The sequence below is a fragment of the Cyprinodon variegatus genome, unplaced genomic scaffold (genome assembly GCF_000732505.1).
Source record: "Cyprinodon variegatus isolate N-32 unplaced genomic scaffold, C_variegatus-1.0 Scaffold400, whole genome shotgun sequence".
NCBI classification, from domain to species: Eukaryota; Metazoa; Chordata; class Actinopteri; order Cyprinodontiformes; family Cyprinodontidae; genus Cyprinodon; species Cyprinodon variegatus.
In genome coordinates, this window is record NW_015150853.1 from 160,398 (window position 1) to 178,992 (window position 18,595).

The following is an 18,595-nucleotide window of genomic DNA, read 5'->3' on the forward strand; positions in this document are numbered from 1 at the left end:
GATTCCTGCTCTTCTTTTGCATCCTTTAGTATGCAACACAAATAAAAAAATGTAAAACCTTAACGTAAGCATTGTATTGACTCTTGATGTATCAAGAATATTAAAACTCAGCTGTTCCTTCAGCTATTTTTATGGAATAAAAAACAGAAAACTTTTTCCTTCAGGTTTTTATTGAAGCTGAAAATATCACCAGGTTGATAACAAAACAAAACAAACCACAACATGAAATTTGTGTTGCACTTTCACCTTGACAGGAATTGTTGCAGAAGTTATCTGAGAAACAATGAAGGACTTTCCTGAAGTTTTACACATACAAAGAAAGCTGCCGCTCAGTTACCTGGCTGCTTATCATCAAAAGCACATCATTAAAACGCATTTATCCACAGGTTTAATGGAACAGCCTGTGGTGAAATGCCTGCTGCTTTAACTGGAAGGCTTTACTCCAAGCTGACATTTACTTCTAATTTGCTGGGAGAGGATACAAAAATGTGATTTTCCTGTTCTGTAACAGAAGTGTCTATTTGCAGCATTTATACATTCATTTAAATGTTCAGTCGCTCCATACTCTCTCAAAAAGTCCAACCAAATGTTTACTTAAATTAACGGCTAATGATTGGCTTTACCTCAAAATAAAACATACAATTTCTTTCCACCAAATTAAAATCCCACTCATTATTTAGTAAAACTGTTCATAAACCAAATTTTTTACGAAATACCTGACCCCTGCTAAGAAAAGCTTCAGCAAATTAACATTTACATCCATTACATGTAATGCTTCCTTTGATACCAAAGCAATACATCAAGATAAAAAAAAAATATGTTTCAATAAGTTAAGAGTTTTTATTGATAGTGTCAAAGTCTGTATTTCTAAATGTCATTTAGGCTTGATGTCTTTAACACACTGCTTTTAGTTTTTATTTAGGTAACTGAAAGTTACAGTAGAGTGATGGTTCTATATTGTGATCATCATTTGCTTTAAGAAGAAAATAGAAAAGGGTTGGATTAAAATGACCCTTAGAGATAAAACCTGAAAACAGTAGATAGTTTGAAAAGTCAGAAAAACTCCCACAAAAACACTCCCCTTCATTTGGGTCAGATTAAACCAAAATTATTATGGTAACTATATTCTAAGACCATGAAAGCTCAATTCATGTTGACTTTTCTCTTTTTTTTCCCCCACAAAAATTAGACAAACATGTTTTACAAAAAATAAAAACACAAACATTGCTTTTAAACTCAGATATAAACAATATTTTACAATTAAATAAAAAGCAGGTTTAACACTTTACATTCAAACTCAGTCCATTGTTTGGTTTTCAAGGTGATGTGTTTGTGTTTATTTGTACTATCTAGTTGAACAAGTTCATTAAAGCCATCTGTCAGACACACCAAAAAATTAGTAAGCTCAATGTCAAACTAAGGAAGAAAAGCAGCAGATAGAGGTCCTTAGTTTGACTCATCTTTTTGCCAAAACACAGTTAATTAATGACATCCCTAAGCTCTACATCACAGACGAGACTATCCACTGTCTCAAACACGCAAAAAAAAGGTGCTAATTCACTTGACATTGAAACAATAAAAAATATTTCGACTTTCAGTAAAAAACAAACAAATCAGCATCAAACTCCAACAGGTCAAAATCTCACAAATGGCACTTGAAACATAGTTTAACTTTTTTCTCTTTGCTTCAAAATTGGGGAAAGTTTACCTTTGTTGATTGGGGGAAATATTTCCTTTTTTCTTTATGTTGTGCTGTTAAATTATTGCTAATTTAAACTGATTTTGTTTGTTGTTGTTTTTTTTTTTTTTTTTGCTGGTGTACCCAAATGGAATGGCTTTAGTAATTCTTCAGAATGTGCTTAAAACGGCAGCATAGCAAACACCTCTCTATAAAACCACCAGATTGTAACAGCCAGCTATCTCCACAAGAGGGCGACATAGATCACAAACTGAGAGGACAACAGGGGAAGAAGGCCGGAGGTGTGCAGCTTGGCAGAGGATCGCACGCGGCCGTGGCCGTTGTTTTTGCTCCACTTGGACCCGTTTTTCTCGCGGCCTCGTGGAGGCTTGGCCGCGTTGGAGACGGGGTTATGTGGAGGTTTGCTGTATGGAGGAGAGTATGGGCCATAACCCGGCCAATCATCACTGTACCTCTCACCCTGATCTCCACCCCCTGAGCCACTGCCATCCTCACCTAAAACAAGGAAATAAAAACATGCAATAATTTTTTTATCAATAAAACAGACCATTTCTCATTAATTCTGGATATTGATAAGTACTAGAATACATACAGATTTTATTTTATTAACAACAGTACCCCTTGCATTAAGTAACCAATATAAATACTATTTGATGTTACAACCTGAATCATGAAATTATTACTTTAGATTTTAGATGACAGATTAAAAATGTGCACAACTTGGAAGCGCAAGGAAAAGGAAACATGCTTTTAATTTTGTTTAAAAATAAAGAATGTGATGCAAGAAAACGATTATGAGCTCTGCAAGTTTGGATTTTTATAAAGTGAGAAGAAAGCCTCTGGTTCTATTAATTTTACTGAGGAAAATTCAAGGTCACATCAAATGTGAAAGTAGAAAGGACTGAACTTTCTGTTCAATGCACAAAAAGCAGCATGTTTAAAAAAAACTAGAGCAGCACATTATCCTGGAAAAACAGCATTATTCTAAAAAAGAAAAAAAAATTGACATGGCAGCGCTGTTAATGAGAAGATGGATGGAACTAAATACAGACGTATCGAAGCTGTAAAATCATTAAATACTGCCTTCCAGCAGCATATTACTAAATTGAAAGGCACAGATCTATATGGTTTCTAGATGTTCAAACCTGTTGATCTGATACACAAACTTCCAATGTAGTGCACTCAATGTTTGAGCTGCAGTGTGATTAATATGCTGAATGCTGCAAGGTAGTTTATAACTGAACCCACTGTCTATGAAGTTCATGTCCTGTCCGCGTTCAGCATGCTTCAGTTTGTTGGTCATGACCCTCAGATCCATGATCAGCTGTTTGGTCTTCACATCTGGACGGGAAATGTCCACTTCCACCTCTGGGTTGTTTATTTGGCTAGTGAGCCCGTCGCCGGTAACATCCGGGAGGTACCTGGACACAAAGAATCATAGACATCTCAAAGCTCTTTAGTCAGCTGAAGGACCGCCTTTAGAAATAAAAAAAAAATTTAAAAGTTTGATAACTGTGACGCCGCTGCTCAGTGACCCAGTGGGTAGCACCGCCGCCTTGCCTTTTGTCAGCTATTAAAACTAAATGCACTAAACTCCACTCTTGGAGACTTTTCCATCAAAGCAGTTCCAGTTTAGACTACCACTGGTGATAAAAAAGGGACTGTTATGTGGTTTAATTTTATTCTTTTAAGCAAAGAACGGTGTTGATGGAAGAAAACCACTGAGCCATCTGTATGCCACATCATTAAGCAACTTAAAATATCAGTTTAGTGAAATGTTAGGTGCATTTTTGTATTGTTTGGATCCCAATAAAGCTCATGTTTGGAGAGAGACTCAGACCAGTTTAATGCTCAATAATTAATCTATATGTTCTGCAAAGCAGACAAATAAATAACTAACTTAATTGGAAAAATAAGTCCCACTTCCCAGCCACATCATCCAGCATTTGGTATGCTGAGGTGAGTGAATCTTCGTCAGTGCTCATACAGGGTGGCATGAAATACACTTACATCAGGATCAGGCCATTTACACTATGCTCATGTGTTGCACATATTTGAAAAAATCCATCTCCGGCAGCCTGAGATGAAAATACTTTCTAATAATATTCAGATCTGTAGAAAAGGGGATACTGGAGTATTGTTTACTGAAAACAACATTTCTTGGATCTTCATTAAAGCTCAGGGCAGATATATGCAGTAGTCTAACAGCTGTTTAGAAAAATCTAATCAAATACCAACAAACAGGCAGCTGACAGACCGGGATGTTCGAAAAATGCAAACATTTGCAAAAAACTAATAAGATTGACGACATGTGAACTAAAAAAAAAAAAAAAAAGAGAGAGAGAACTGAGACCACTGCTCTGACAAGTTCGGACTGAGCTTGGATCAGTTAACCTTGCTGAGCTCGGTTCCTTGCGACCCCTTACACATCACGCTATCACGGTTCCTCGCCTCTAGGTGACGATCTACGGTACTACTGCTCTCTAGAGGACAACAAGCAAATCAACATGGCGGCGCCCGTAACATTCAGGTAGTTTGGTTATAAATGTGATTTGGTTTGGTTATGATACCGTGCTCGGCCCGATCTCGGCACGGTTTCAAAAAGGTAGCATAAATGGAGCTGTTGTTTGGCATGTAAATTTTTAGGGTCATCTGAAACATTTGGCTGAACAAAGAAGCATAAACAGAAGTAAGAACATAAATAAGTAAATATAAAAGCTAGGTTTTCTCATGCTTGAATAAAAAGCAACACCAGGAGATCTGGCTGCTTGTCCAGGTTCTGATTAAAGGGGCTAATTTTGATGTATTCTTACTCTCTTTGTTGCTAAATGAAGCTGTATGAATACAGAAGGTATTTTCTTCTTTCTTCTTCTCAGAAACTGAACTAAATGTCTTATAAAAGTCAAACCTGCTACCTAGGCTGAATCTGTGGGCATAAAACCAGGCTGCCTGCAGAGAGCATGTGGGTGACTGGTGCAGGCTAAATAAAATACATTCTCTTCCATCTGTTGCACCTCTCCACCTCTGCGCCGATATTCCCTCGCTCTTCTCTCCTCTCCTTTGCCTATTTCTGAAAGCCTCCCTGACCACCCCACCTTCATCACCTCCAGTCGCTTTCCTCTGATCTGGCTCACCTCCCCCGGGTCTGCCCGTTCCAGCAGCGGTCCTCATTAGTGACGTCGGCCGCCATCCTCTCATCGTTGCAGATGGTGTGTGGGAGGGACACCCAGAAGCCTCGCATGGGCCTCAGTCGCTCCTTCAGCTCAGTAACCTTTGTGGAGGTGGGAGGAAACTGGGAATGATTCAGACTCGTTTTTGAAGCATCATTCTTTGTTCAGCTGGCTGGACAAACCATGTTAGGTACTGATGGTGGGCAATGTGAAAAGCAGACCTGACACTGTTTCTGATTACACCACACAGGCGTTCTTGGAGCTCTATTCAATATACTAACACTTCAGTCCTGGTCCTCCTCTTGTACATCTTTTTGTTTAAGCCCTTCTGTTCTGAGGATCAGTATGTTTCCAAACACATCTATCTTATTTTTCCCTCTTTTAAAATGTATTATTTTTGTTTGTATGTATTACTAATATAATATACTTTTTTTTCTAGATAAAGCATTGATTATTGTAGTTTTACTTATGAATCAAATGTGCAGTACATTACATTTACATTGAACTTTTTTACTATATGTGCCCTTATAACCATGAACTATAATCCACTTCATGGGGGGTTTATGAAAAAAAAAAAAAACACATTTGTGTATAATAAGGATTAATCATTTTTCTATCAATCTATTTGCTCACTAAATTTTCAAAGAGACGATTAAGGCGTGAAGCTATACTGAGATTAAATTACACACAGGTGGACTAATATCTAACTAGGTGACAAGTGAAGGCATTTCACATCTTGCCAAATGCTTTCAACAGTTTGGAACCAATCGGACCACTACAGATGTGATGCAGAAGCATCTTTAAAAATAAAAAGTTCTTCCACTAACCAGTTGATGAAATTTCAATGACATAAACGGCTCTTTAAGGACGTAATAAAGGGCATAGGTGAGACATTGTTCCATTGTGGCTGCAATTTTGACTATTATGGCTACAGATAAGCGCAGTTGCATTATGAGCCCGCCTCCTTTGCTGTGATTGGTCCAGCCTGTTTTACACCAGAGAGTATTGAGCCTTACCAGACTGACTTATACCTCGTCAGTCAAACTGATTTGATACAAGGGTTTAATTGGGATATATTAGACTTAAAAGGCCTAAAAATATGAACACAGCAATGCTATGTTTATATGTAGAAAATATTGCAAACTAAATTTTTCTTTTGTTTGTGTACACTAATACTAAGTGCCATTTTTGTGTTTTGGTGACGGCCATTAAATCCTGTCAAATTTGTGGTTTTAATGTTAAAGAATATGAAAAAGTTCAAGTTGCATAAAGTGAAGCTGCTGTTTCTGATTTCCTTGTTTCATAACCAAACATAAGTGTGACTAAATAATGCTAAATAAAAATAAACAACAACAGGTTTTTGCTCCAACCCAACAGGTTTTTTGCATTCTGAGCATATTGGCTTAATATTGTGTATATTGGTTAGATCTGCAGCTTGAATATAGCAATAGTTTAGTCTCTGCTTCATTCCTTTTTTTCCCACCCACCAGCCGGTCCAAGTTGGTGCCTGCAGCTGTGGTGGGTTTCTCCTCGGGGGTGTAGGTGCGGAAGGGCTTCCTGTTGCCCCCTGACTCATTGGGTGAACGCTTGTTCCGTGCTGGAGCTGGTCGGGGATTTCCACAACCTTGGAACACCTTAAAGAAATAAGGAAATGATCAGAAGACATGCACATACAATGAGATTTTTTTTATTTCCTTCTTCTGCAAGGCCATGTCATACAATTCCTATATTTAGGCCTTTACAATGCATTGCTTGGTTGCTCAGGCTAACACAGTCCCTTAACTCAATCTTTTTACTAACATTCATTTACATTACACACCAACAGAGAGGGAAACCCAACTCCTGCTGAGCTGAAGCTCTTTACTGCTTGAAAATTTGAAAAACTGTGTGGGCTCTGACTTTCCCAAAGTATCATTTAATCAAAATGCAACATCAGTCCTTGAAGTTCACCCACATACAACAAATAAGAGGGAAAAAAACTTTGATCTTTTTTGAAAATAACCAAGACCCTGAAGTTTCTTAGTCATGTCTTGGCATTTAAGCGAACATGATTTTATATTAATATGCATAACAACAGCTGTTACTTTAAACCTAGCAAAATTATTAGGTGACATAATTTATGTAAGGAAGGTGAGCATTTTGACATATCTTAAAATATTGTTGCCTTCTGCAGAATCTGAAGCAGAAATGAGGCTGAGGCTGTATTTTTCTGTTCAAACGGTTTGATCATAGACTCCATTTTGAAATTAGCAGAGAGCAATAATCATTGCATTAAACTTCATTTGGGATCCAAACCCAATAAGTTTTGAGGACACAGAAACTCTTCCCCAAAACACCAGACGACATTTAGATGTTGGGTTTTAGGCTAAATCTTGTCGGTCCTTCATAGTCTTTATTTAGTCCAAAAATAGTTGTAGAAACTTGGGCTGTGTTTGGTCGGTCTGATTTAGCCCCACTTTAGTCCAATAATAGAGCTGATCTGGAAATTACCGCTTTTCACTTTTGAAACAAATGTACACATCGTTTGGACGTCAGTCATGTTGTCTTTTCGACCAGTCTTTGCTCAGTGGGTGAGAAGTATTTAGCCCTATTGTCAATGCTCCAAGTTTTTTTTTTCTTTCTAAAAACAAACAAACAAAGAACAAGATTGCTGCCCAAAGCAGAGACAGCTGGAGATTTCACCTGGACATTTCCCACTGAGCAAAAATTTATTGAAAGACATTGAAAAGATGACATGATTTACATCCAAACGACGTCTACATTAGGTTGAAAAGTAAAAGGTGAAAAGCTGCTATTTTCAGATCATTGAAAAGTTGTTGAAAACTTTATTGGACTAAAGTGGGACAAAATCAGAACAAGCAAACACAGCCCTAATTTCAACAACTATTTCTCGACTAAATAAGCTTATGACGGACCGACCAGATTTAGCCTAAAAACCAACGTCAAAATCAATGTTTCCCAAACAGGGATACGCGGACGCATTCCAAGGGGTACATGAAAATATTTTACAAGTATTAAAATAAAATAGGGTTGGAATCTGTTTTGCATTGAATAGAAAATTAAACAAGCTTTTATCAACCAAAAAGTAAGTTATTCTTTGAGTTCCCCTGCAGCTTTGACACACATCTAAACCAAGCAGAGGAACAGACTGGATGTAGAGAACATCCTGGTATCTGCTGTTTTTCAAACTGAGCTATCGGAGCATATCAAAGCAGCTGAGGTGTCTTGATGAAAACAAAGTACAACTAATTAAGTCAGTGTATTTTTTCCAAATTCATCAAGTTTAAATGTGATTATAAGAAAGTTACTCAGAGGAGCACAGTACAGGTTTATAATATCATTTTATTTTGCATTTATTTAGATTCCTTACTGAATTCCAGGCAACATATTTATGTGTTTTGTTCTTTTTTTTAGATGGAAAAAATAAAATTGTAAAAATTAAATGCTCAAATTAAAAGATTAAGTAAAATTGTATTTATTTCAGTTATTGTACATTCCACCTTTGGACAACCATCAATACTTTTGACTGGGAGTGGTACTCATGATAATATAAAATTCTCAAAGGAGAATGTTAGATGTCATTTAAACCAGTGTTTGCCAGGCCAGTACTGTACTTGCACATCTCTTTAGATATAGAAAGCAGTTTACAAATAAAAATGTACTGGTAAATTTCAATTTGTTGCTTACTTTATATTCATTATAATTAATTTGTTGGTGGGTAAGGAAGGCGTAACACTTGCTCACCACAGTTCTATGTTAATGCATCTATTCATGCAATCATCTGTCAGGTCTGTTTCTCCTTACCTTGCTGGAGATGCTCACACTGTTCTCCTGCATGTGCATGATGGCCTCTGACACTTTTACAGAAATAGAATCAGCTGCGAGCTCAAAGTTAAACGGCCCCTCCAGCTTCTCAGAGACCAGATAGAGAGCATCTGGAAGAGAGAGAGAGGGACGTTCCCAATGACTCAACAGTGGGGTGTTCCAGTTTAATCATATAGCTTTAGGAGGTTTTTTGGTCAAACTGCAATCATATAAAGAGGAGAATGAAAAACAACAAGGTTGAGAGCAATGATATGGAATACCTAAAATAAATTGGAGTGGTTTTTAATACGAATCAAGGATGAGGGCTCATATATAGCTATGATGAAAGTGAAAGGGAAACGCAGCAGGACAGATCAGCTGAGCAGAGAGGCATGAATGATTAATGGAGGAATTTATTAGGGTGAAGAGAAAGGGGAAATAAATGAGCGTCAAGGGCAAAATAAAAGATTTCTAGCTTTTGGTCTGTCCACTATAATTATGTTAATGAATCGGAAAGCTGCTGGAAGTAATTTGACTGCTGACAGTTTCCATTGTAGGGACACTAAGTTGTGAAAGCTTAAGCTGAAATCCATAATCTGCCTCACCTAGAAACCTAAAATACAGCTGAGGTCAGAGTTCAGCGAACAGCCGGACGAGGCCTAAATGCTCACATGAATTCATCACGTCCAAGTAAATTTGCCAGCATTTGCAGTGGTATAGTAATTGAAAAACTTTGTAAGCAGAGCAGAGTTATTATTGGAGAGCTAAACCTCTGAAGATGCGTGTTCTAATCGAGAAGATACTAGACATCGACTGCAATCAGCCATCAATCCCAGCACACTGAAATTCATTTAAAAAGAGGTTTAAAATCAACTTCTAAATGGTAATGAAATGATATCTTCTGCTAAAAAAAAGTTTTAAAAAAAAATGCACACTTAAAAATTTATATCAAATGAAGTTGTAGGCTTTGGATGCCATTTTTTAATAAGATACAGCTGACATATGTTCTATTATAATCACTCTGGGGTACCCGCCCTCTGGCTCTTTACCATCTCATATCCTTACTTTGACTAATTAAAGTGTAGTTTGTATTTTGAAAATGTTGAAGTGAAAAAAAATGTTTTGCAAATTTATAAAAAGTAAAAGTGTACCCTGCCTTTCGGCCACAGACTCCTGGAGATAGGCAGCAGCTTCAATGCAACCTGACAGATTAGGCGGGAGAAGATGGGTGGATGGAGATGGATAAAATAAACATGTTTTGTCATGATCTGCTGTAGCTGGCCTTAATTACTCATGCCTTTAACCTGCTTCACTCTTTCCAGCTCCTAACCATCACTCATCCCATCCACCTGCCAGTTTCCCTTATATTGGGCTCAGTTCCAGCTATCATGGCCAGATCATTAGATGTTGTTTTCTGTTCAGTCTTCTGAGTTCTATTTATTCTAAGGTTCATGTCCTGGATCCTGGCAGCCAGTGGAAAGAGGGTTTTTGTGTCCCTCTCTTCTCCTGATTGTCCACTGTTCCTCCCCTGCTGAGTCCTCTGGGTTTTTGGCTCTATACGCGGGGAGGTTCAGTTTTTATCCCAGTAAGCCTGGCTCCAAGGTGGAGACCAGTTTATAGGTCCTGCATCAAGTTCTGGTTCCACGTCCTGTCTCGGCTACCCTCTTCCACTGAGCATGCTTGTCTGCACCTGATCCTTTCTGCACGTGTGCGTGTCCACCTGGTCACGCTTCTGGACTCCGAACCTGCCTGGGAACTCTAGAATGTCTGGATCCTGCCTGTTCTGTCTGTTCTGAATCCCTGTCCAGGATCAGCTTCCTGTAAGTTCTCTGGGACTGCTGCACCGGGGACACTCAGTGACGCATGCCGCATCTGCCTTCAGTCCAGCGGCTGAGTTTCGCCCCTTTCCAGGGAGATAGACTGAACTGTTGAACCAGGTAAGTGACTCACTGAGATCATCTTCTGTCAGATGATCGTGGTCACTTACCTGTGTTTCTCCCACCAGAGTGTCTGAGATTGGGTGGTGCCCCGCCCCCCCTCCTGCAGCAGCCGAGAGTCGCAGCTCCACTTTAGTGTCAGTTAGTTGTACGTTTTTATACTAATAAATGTTTTGAACTTTCCTACTGACTGTCTCACATTGAATACTGGGTCCATCTGTCCCGTTTTATGACAGTTTACATGAATATTCACACCATTTAGTATAATATCAAAACTTGGACTGTGGTTTCTCCAATCTCCATCTGTAGTCGGGTTATTTGACTGAACATGACTGTGGTGAACTAATCAATAGTAGATGTCACGGTTGGCCTTTTACACCAGAATGGAAACCCAAATCTGGATACAGAAAACCACATGCCAGTGTTTATCATCCCAAAAAACGTTGTGGTCTCTATTGGGGATGCAACACATTCTGGACTCACTAAGACCTTCCCTAGAAATGTTCGATTCGCAAAACTGAGGCTATTCTAAGGAGAAGGACCTTAATAAGAGAGGTGACCTCAACTAAGCATTCACTAAGAGGAAGCTCTGAATGATCCTTGTGGTGATAAAAGAACCATCCAAGAGGTCGGTGCCTTCCACCAATCAGATCCAAGCAAGAGAGCAGCCTGTTAAAATGTTCTAACAGCAGCAGAACAGAGTTATGTGCTCTGACTAAACTAAAACAAATAGTCTATCTTAATTCCAACCTACATGTCTTTTAGGAAAAAAAGCTATGCACAAAATATAGCTAATAGCATTGCTACTGTGTAGCATGGTGGTGAGACCACCGTGTTGTGGGAATTATTTTCCACTGGGAGACTAATGTGCATGTGCATTCAACCCAAATGCGCTGGAGGTGATTAGCAGAGAAGAATATAGAACAAAATACCCTCAAAACTAATTTTAATGCTTACAGAGAAAAGTGTAGAATAACCCTGGATCCTTGAAATCCTCTTCAAATATACATTTGGGAAAAAAAACACATGTACGGCGTTTACCCACCTATGAAATTGTTCCACTCTGCCTCCAGCTCAGCCTGATTGGCCAAGCAGCCCTTCATCACGTTGAGGCACAGCGAGTGGCAAGGCCGCAGAAACGGCAAGCCTCTGCACAGGGGGCAGTACCACTGACGCATGAGGCCCCGCACACACTCTGAATCTGCTGTCAACTGGAACACGGAGCAGGGCAAAGACCGACAAAACAAACTGGATCAACAGAGCAAACTAAACACAATGAGCTGATTGACGCCTCCAAAGGGAGACTCGCCTCAGAAACAAACTTTAATATAAATCAGTTTTCAGTCAGACAGCAACAGCTAGTGATGTAAGTTTGTTTTCTGCAGTTATTTACCTTTAATTCTGATTTTATCACTAGATTGTTTTCTGTATTACATATTGGATTTCCTCTATATTTTACAAATTATTGTTTGTCTAGATCAGTGGTTTCTTGTTAACCATCATAATCATAATGAGTGACTAAAACGTCATTGTTCTTAGAGTTTTATACCCCTTTATAACTGTAGTGCTTACTTTCCTTTTTCATTGACAAGGAATAATGATAAATTCTTCTAGAATTTTAAATACAAATAAAAAAAAGACTAAATAGTTTTTTTTCTTTAGAAAGCCAATCTCTTTATTTGTAACACTGAAGGACGGAGCCCTTTCAGAAGGAGGTATAGTTAGAAATACATGTTTTTCTCGATGCTAAGATTGAGATTACATAATAAACTGCCACCGCATTTACCGGGGGAAAATAATCTGGGATTAAAAACGGAACCACTGACCTTTGTGGCAGTATTCACAAAATCCCGTCCAAAAGCCAGGCCCTGAGATAAAGTTCTGGCAGCTATGAAAGCTCTGGACACCTGAAAGCAAACAAAATATCATCAAATCAAACAAATAAGTGCCCAATATTTACTTTTTTTTTATTTTACAGTTCTATTATTTTGGGCTTTATGGTTACTTTGTACACACACCTGCACTCGAAGTTTGCGAGGCACGTCTCCAAAGGGCTGCAGCTGCTCAGCGTGTTTGCTGACACATTCCAGGTAATCGTCACCGAACTGATACTGGGGGTTGACCAGTGAGAAGACTCGCTCCACCACTCCGGACCAAAAGTCTGAGAAGACCTCTGTCAGACTCACGCTACCCCCTGAGGATACAAAGGGTAACAAAAACAAATAAATAATGGAAAATATCAGATTAAAAATTCACAAACTAGGGAATATTTTATTAAATGTTTGGCTTTTCTTATTCGTATTTTTGATTTTCTTCTCCAGTCTGTCTATTAAAAGGTTATACCTTTGTAGTTATCTATTCTCTTTTCTGATGAACTACACATTAAACAACTTTGAGAATAAGTTATATAACTTTGTTGAGGAGTCGCATTAATCCACTTCCAGCAAATAGTGACTGAATTAAGACGTTAATGACAAACTGAATTAATTCTAATGCATTTAAAAAGACTGAACAAAGTGTTGTTCTTGTGCAAAACCATGCAAAATATAATTTAGACAGAGCTCATTATATGAGAAATATTAAATCATTGTAAATATTTGCCGTTTTTGTATACAGACTATAATATGGCATGACATGCGGTCTGCTTGGGACACTCGTTGGTCTCCTCACAGAATGAGTCTGCGGCTGTACAATCTGCAGTCGGGAGCCTCAAATGAGCCAAACACGCTGCTTGGCAAACACAGACAAGTTGACTAAGCAAGCGACAGCCTGCAGACGGACTCGCCAGCTAACGGCTGTCGTGCCAAAACAGAGCGATACGGCCCAGAATTAGAAACAGTCTGGCATCTGTGGGAATCCAATTTTCCTCCCTTTCTTTTCCTCCCCATTCCACTTGGCATACCAGCACTCCTCAAAAATATTTGAAAAACCTGGTTCTTTACTGCTGCTTACTGAGTCTGAAGATTTAATAAAGCATCAGAATTATTTCTCTGAATATTGCTCCTGCTATCTTTAGCATCTCTGTTTGTTTTGTGTTTTTAAGATAATTTCCCAGGATGTTGTGAATATATCAGACTGAGGGTGAGGAGGATAGAGAAGTGATCAAACCAACCGGAATAATATCTCCGAAGCTCCAGGAACAGCTCCTGGAAGATGTGTGTGTTCTGGGTGAAGAGCCGGCCATAGGTCTTGGTAAACATCTGGTTCATAGACTTCTCAGAAAGGTCTATAAGCTCTCTGAAGAACTCTGCACAGACACAGGAGGATTAAATATGATGAAACTCTCATTTCCCTTTTATTATACTACATTATAGTTATGTTTCTGTGTAGGCGGTCCATCACACCCTCTCTCTGCCACAGGATTATCAGCTTACAGGGACATCAGATCCTGCACTGCAGTAAATAACAGAGCGTACTCTATTAAAAACCTGCCTTCAAGACTCATATCCAGTCTCCCACTTCTTGAGCTTCTTGATATGACTCATCAGACATTATATAAAAGTATGAAGGTTTAAAAAAAAAAAAAAAGGTGATAGCAGTCGATGGCAGGTAGGAGGAGAAGTGTAAATTCAGCTGGTGAGCAGAAACCTGCCGCATTGAAATATGAATCCATGGCTACATTCTCCTTAATGTAGGAACTCATTAGAGCCGTTTCCAGATGTCTAAAGGGGATAATTAACAAATTTCACTCATGAGGGTCGGTTTGTAGGATGTGGTTGGGAGTTCTCAGAAGGAAGCTGGCTGGTTAACACATGTCCTGGTGAGGTCATTGCGGTTCACTAAAAAGAATTTTCCATTTACAAGAGAAAAACTGCAATGGGGGTGGAAAAAAAGGATTTTTATTAGATGTAATAAGAGATGGTCAGAACCCAAACTGTGCTGATTAGAGTCCTGATAGGTATATAGCTCACATGTAGTGATTTAATAGGGATCTGTTTGTTCTTTAAATTAATTTTATAATCCAGTTAGTTTTTCATGAAAGTGGGTTTTCTAGATAACCTTTATTGTTTATATATTGGGCTAAATTTTTTCTCAATATTCACAAATACACATATGTGATTCATACATGCACAGGACAAGATCCCCACATGCACAGCATGATTCACAAAAGCACAAAAAAAAAAAATCCACACACACAAAGGACAAAGGTATTTCTGGTCCATAAACAATCATAAATTAAATACAAAGTATCAGTGGTCTTTAAACTTCTTTGCATTTGTGTGTGGATTTTTGAGACTCCCTTGACGTGCCTCGATACACAAATGCATTTTCTTAAACAGGGGATGGTTTGCCACCAATCATGAAGCTCCCTTGTATAAACCAATCACATGTAAGTACTCCACGTGGGGATGAATTAAACTCCAAATTTCACATACTCCCCTCCGCTCCAATCTAGACCGATCTCCATATATATAAAGCGATTAAAGGGAATTTTTTTTAAAATACGTTCTTAAAGGACTTTACAACCCGTCCAAGATACAAATAAATATATGATCAAATACATCAGATTTCAACAAATACACCCAAGTCATTTAGACAAACCCAGCTTCAACACTTAAACACAACACAGTCAAATTTAGTTCATCACAGTGCAGTTATTAATTTAAGGTAGGTCAAATGTTGGTTCTAACTATTGCTTTGTTTATAATTCTTTATCCAATGCAAGCATGTAGCAACAGTGAAGAGGAGTCCTCTTTAAAGAGGAAAAAGACTTCAGTAGAATAGGGCCTGGTATGATTGGCCTTCTGCCACAACTGACTCCTGGTTCGGACGACAAACCACACAAGAACTGCAACAACAGATAAGATTAACGCTTCTCTGTAGCCCTACCCATGAAAATGTTGGACAAACAAGCTGGTCTTTCCTTTTCAAAGTGAAATAGCAGATGCCCACTTTTTATGTACCGTATATCTAACCTGCTAATTTCTTTTTCTTTTCTTTTTTTCTTTTTAACTTTAATAACCAAAATATGCAAAAGCAAAAAAAAAAAATGCAGTTGGTTCTTTGGTTAGTACTTTTAGATCCAGCTGAAAACAAAAGAAGTTTAGCCTCATTTATACAGTACATCATTCTATATAGTGAAAGATCTTGGATTTCTATTGGTGTTTGATTTGCCAGTTACTGACCAAAATTGGCTGATAACTTGATATATTAAGAAGACAAAATACTTTATTGTGTAATAGCTCCAAAAATGCAGCCCCTATGCTTATTCAATTTTAAATCTAACTCAATGTATACAACTTTAAATGTCAGTATACATCACACTAGTGTTTGCTCTATTACTGTTTTGCTGGTATTGTAGTCTATGATGTTATGACTCAAATGGAAATAAAACAATCATATCCATTTAAATTTTTCTTGGTTTACGCTGATACTAAACAAAAAAACCTTGGGATTGGTAATATAATGTTGTTATGATGAAAAAAACGAAAGAAATGCAAGTTTGGATTGGGTTAAATGCGGAGGTAAATTTCTTCGATGCAAGATCAATAAAATTCAATTATTATAATTTCTTCTTTTATGCACAATTCTAATAGAACAATTAACAGGATAAGAAATGCGTATTTATGCAATCCCTGGAGTATTAAATGCATTTGGTAACAGAGATTTTTTTAAATAATTGAATAGAAGAATAGCTCCTGACCATTTGTTTCCAAAGAAGTCCCAAAAAAATCACTGGGACAATAGTTTTCCTTCAGCCTATTATAAAAGAAACATTTACTTTAATATATTAAATTAAATCATGTTATACAATATCTTCTCACCATCAAACCGACGGTGCCTCTGAGTAAAGGTGGTCAAGAGGAACTGGCTGTTGTCTTCGATGGCTTTCAGAAAGTCCCTCTCGCTCTGCAGGGACAGCGTCTCCTCCATCTGAGTAGAGCAGCAGGTATAATCCTGAGGACAAAGTCGTAGGTGCTCACCTGTACCAAAGACATCAGGATAAACCATAACATTATCACACTATTAGAAAATTATGTGTTTTAACTTTCCAACCAGCCAGGTCATTATACTAAAGTAGAAATGCATTATATATAATGACCTGGCTGGTTTTGGGAGGGCATTTTTGGGGGGGAAACTAAACTCTACTATAAATGTATAGGTTCATTTAATAGGGGAATCTAATTAAAGATAACACCGGGGAAGGAAATTACAATTTATCTGCATGAATTATTCAAAGTCAATTTTCTCTCTTTGTCAGCTGAGGCCTGCTTGTCTTTCTTCAGGTGTGAAAGCAAGAACAAACCAGGAGGAGGCGAGGACAAAGCACAGTGATCAAAGCCTGGGGAAGCTTTAAATCTTTGGTTGATACGAATATTTGGTGGTTAATGCATTGGAAAGTGTCTTTTCCAACTCCTCCCTGTAGGGCATTCCTCTCCCTCTCTTTTGTTCTCTGTGTGTCTTCCCATCAGCCCATTCTCATTCCTGTATTTCCATTTCTAAACTGCCTCTCTCTCTCCCAGCCATCTGCTCCCCTGGCCCACGGGACAGCCAGCAAAGGCTCAGGCGGTGATAGCCCAGCACACAAAAATCAATCAATTCAGCAGTTGCCTCACACACCAAGTTCATTTGCCATGAAATAAATACCCTGCAAGCTAACATTTTTTTACCCTTAATTAATCATAGAAGCACTTTAATGTCTGCGTGGGAGTAAATCAAAGCAGTGATTTAGATACATATATATTTAAAATGGAGACCCCCATCATGTTTTTATTCAAATCTAAAAATAATCCCCTTGTATCTCTTTAACTACTTAATGCAATATCCATAGCTGATTTCCTGTGATCCACATCAGACATATATCACTCCATGTGGATTATGAGCAATGAACAGAGCCTGCATGCAGTGGGCCAGAGCAAAGACTAATTAGGGGCGAGGTTCTTTGTTGCACCGGTGTTGGCAATTTGCTCATCCCCTTAATCATCCCATTCAAACCAGCATTAGGGAGGAGGGGGCGGGTAGAAGTTGTTTTAAACAGCGTTGCTTTATCTCTTGAGGGAAACTCATCATGATCCTCTGATGCTCTTTATCTCTGTGAGTTTAGAACCAAAATATTGTCATACTTCCTTACAACTTGGGTTGATTTATTAGGTTTAGGGATCTCTCTCTCTCTCTCTTTCTATATATATGGATCTCTCTCTCTCTCTCTCTTTCTATATATATGGAATCTAAAAGTTGTATTTATTCAAAGGCAAACTAGATGCATCCTTATACTAGTGGGACTTACCGGAGATCTGAGTGACAGGAGCGGTGCTGGTGCTGTAGCCCTTCTCTGAGTACACCTGCCGGCTGTCAGCGCAGCTTCTCCCCGCTGTAGCCGCAGGACTCCGGTTCTCCGACAGCGCAGCGACGGCGCAGAGCCAAACCAACACCCGGGTGTCCATCCTCCTCATAGTGAGGCTCCAAGTAAAAAGAAGCACCCGGTGGATGGACCGGTGATGGGGGGGAAAATGAAGGACGGACCCAGATAGATGCAAGCAAAAGTGTAAAAGATCCCAAATAACTAGTCTAACACAGTTTTCATTGTGTTTCTAATTAACATCCGGTCTGGATTTCTTTTTTTTTCTACATGTCTTGTGTTTCCATGGTGTCCTCCTTTATTTTCCTCCCTGGGATACCCGCCGCTGTGCGTAAACACAGAATGAATGAGGATCTCCCTGCTCTGCTTAACCATCCCCTATGACGCGCCATCGCTGTCAAACCCACGGAGTTTAAACACGGTGAAACCGGAAAAGGGATTCCCTTCAAAATAAATCCGGCTGGCTTCAGGCGTTACAGCGCCTGCTATCGGGGCAGGGGCGATCCTAGAGCTAATCAGGGTCGGAGCTAGATTGGGGGCCAGGGTTGGCCATGGCCACGCTTAGCCAATCATTGGCCACCCCTGTTGCCACCCTACCATTTTTTTCCTCTAATACAGACGGTGGCAGCAGTAATACTCTCAATTGGAATATTCAAAGCATTAAAAATGTTTTATGGTTAATTAT

At 38.8% G+C, this 18,595-nt stretch overlaps 1 protein-coding gene across 1 annotated transcript; it reads right to left on the reverse strand.

Annotated features, from left to right (window-relative positions):
• Nucleotides 1–163: 163 nt before the first annotated feature.
• On the reverse strand, nucleotides 164–18,252 carry gpc2 (glypican 2). Its single transcript, XM_015387654.1, has 11 exons — nucleotides 17,839–18,252; nucleotides 16,376–16,534; nucleotides 13,723–13,857; nucleotides 12,629–12,804; nucleotides 12,437–12,517; nucleotides 11,656–11,821; nucleotides 8,674–8,804; nucleotides 6,357–6,503; nucleotides 4,834–4,970; nucleotides 2,948–3,120; nucleotides 164–2,194 (listed from the first exon to the last, which is right to left on the reverse strand). The coding sequence occupies exons 1-11, from the start codon at nucleotides 18,002–18,004 to the stop codon at nucleotides 1,917–1,919; spliced, it is 1,749 nt and encodes a 582-aa protein (XP_015243140.1). The 5' UTR covers nucleotides 18,005–18,252; the 3' UTR covers nucleotides 164–1,916.
• Between the last annotated feature and the right edge of the window lie 343 nt (nucleotides 18,253–18,595).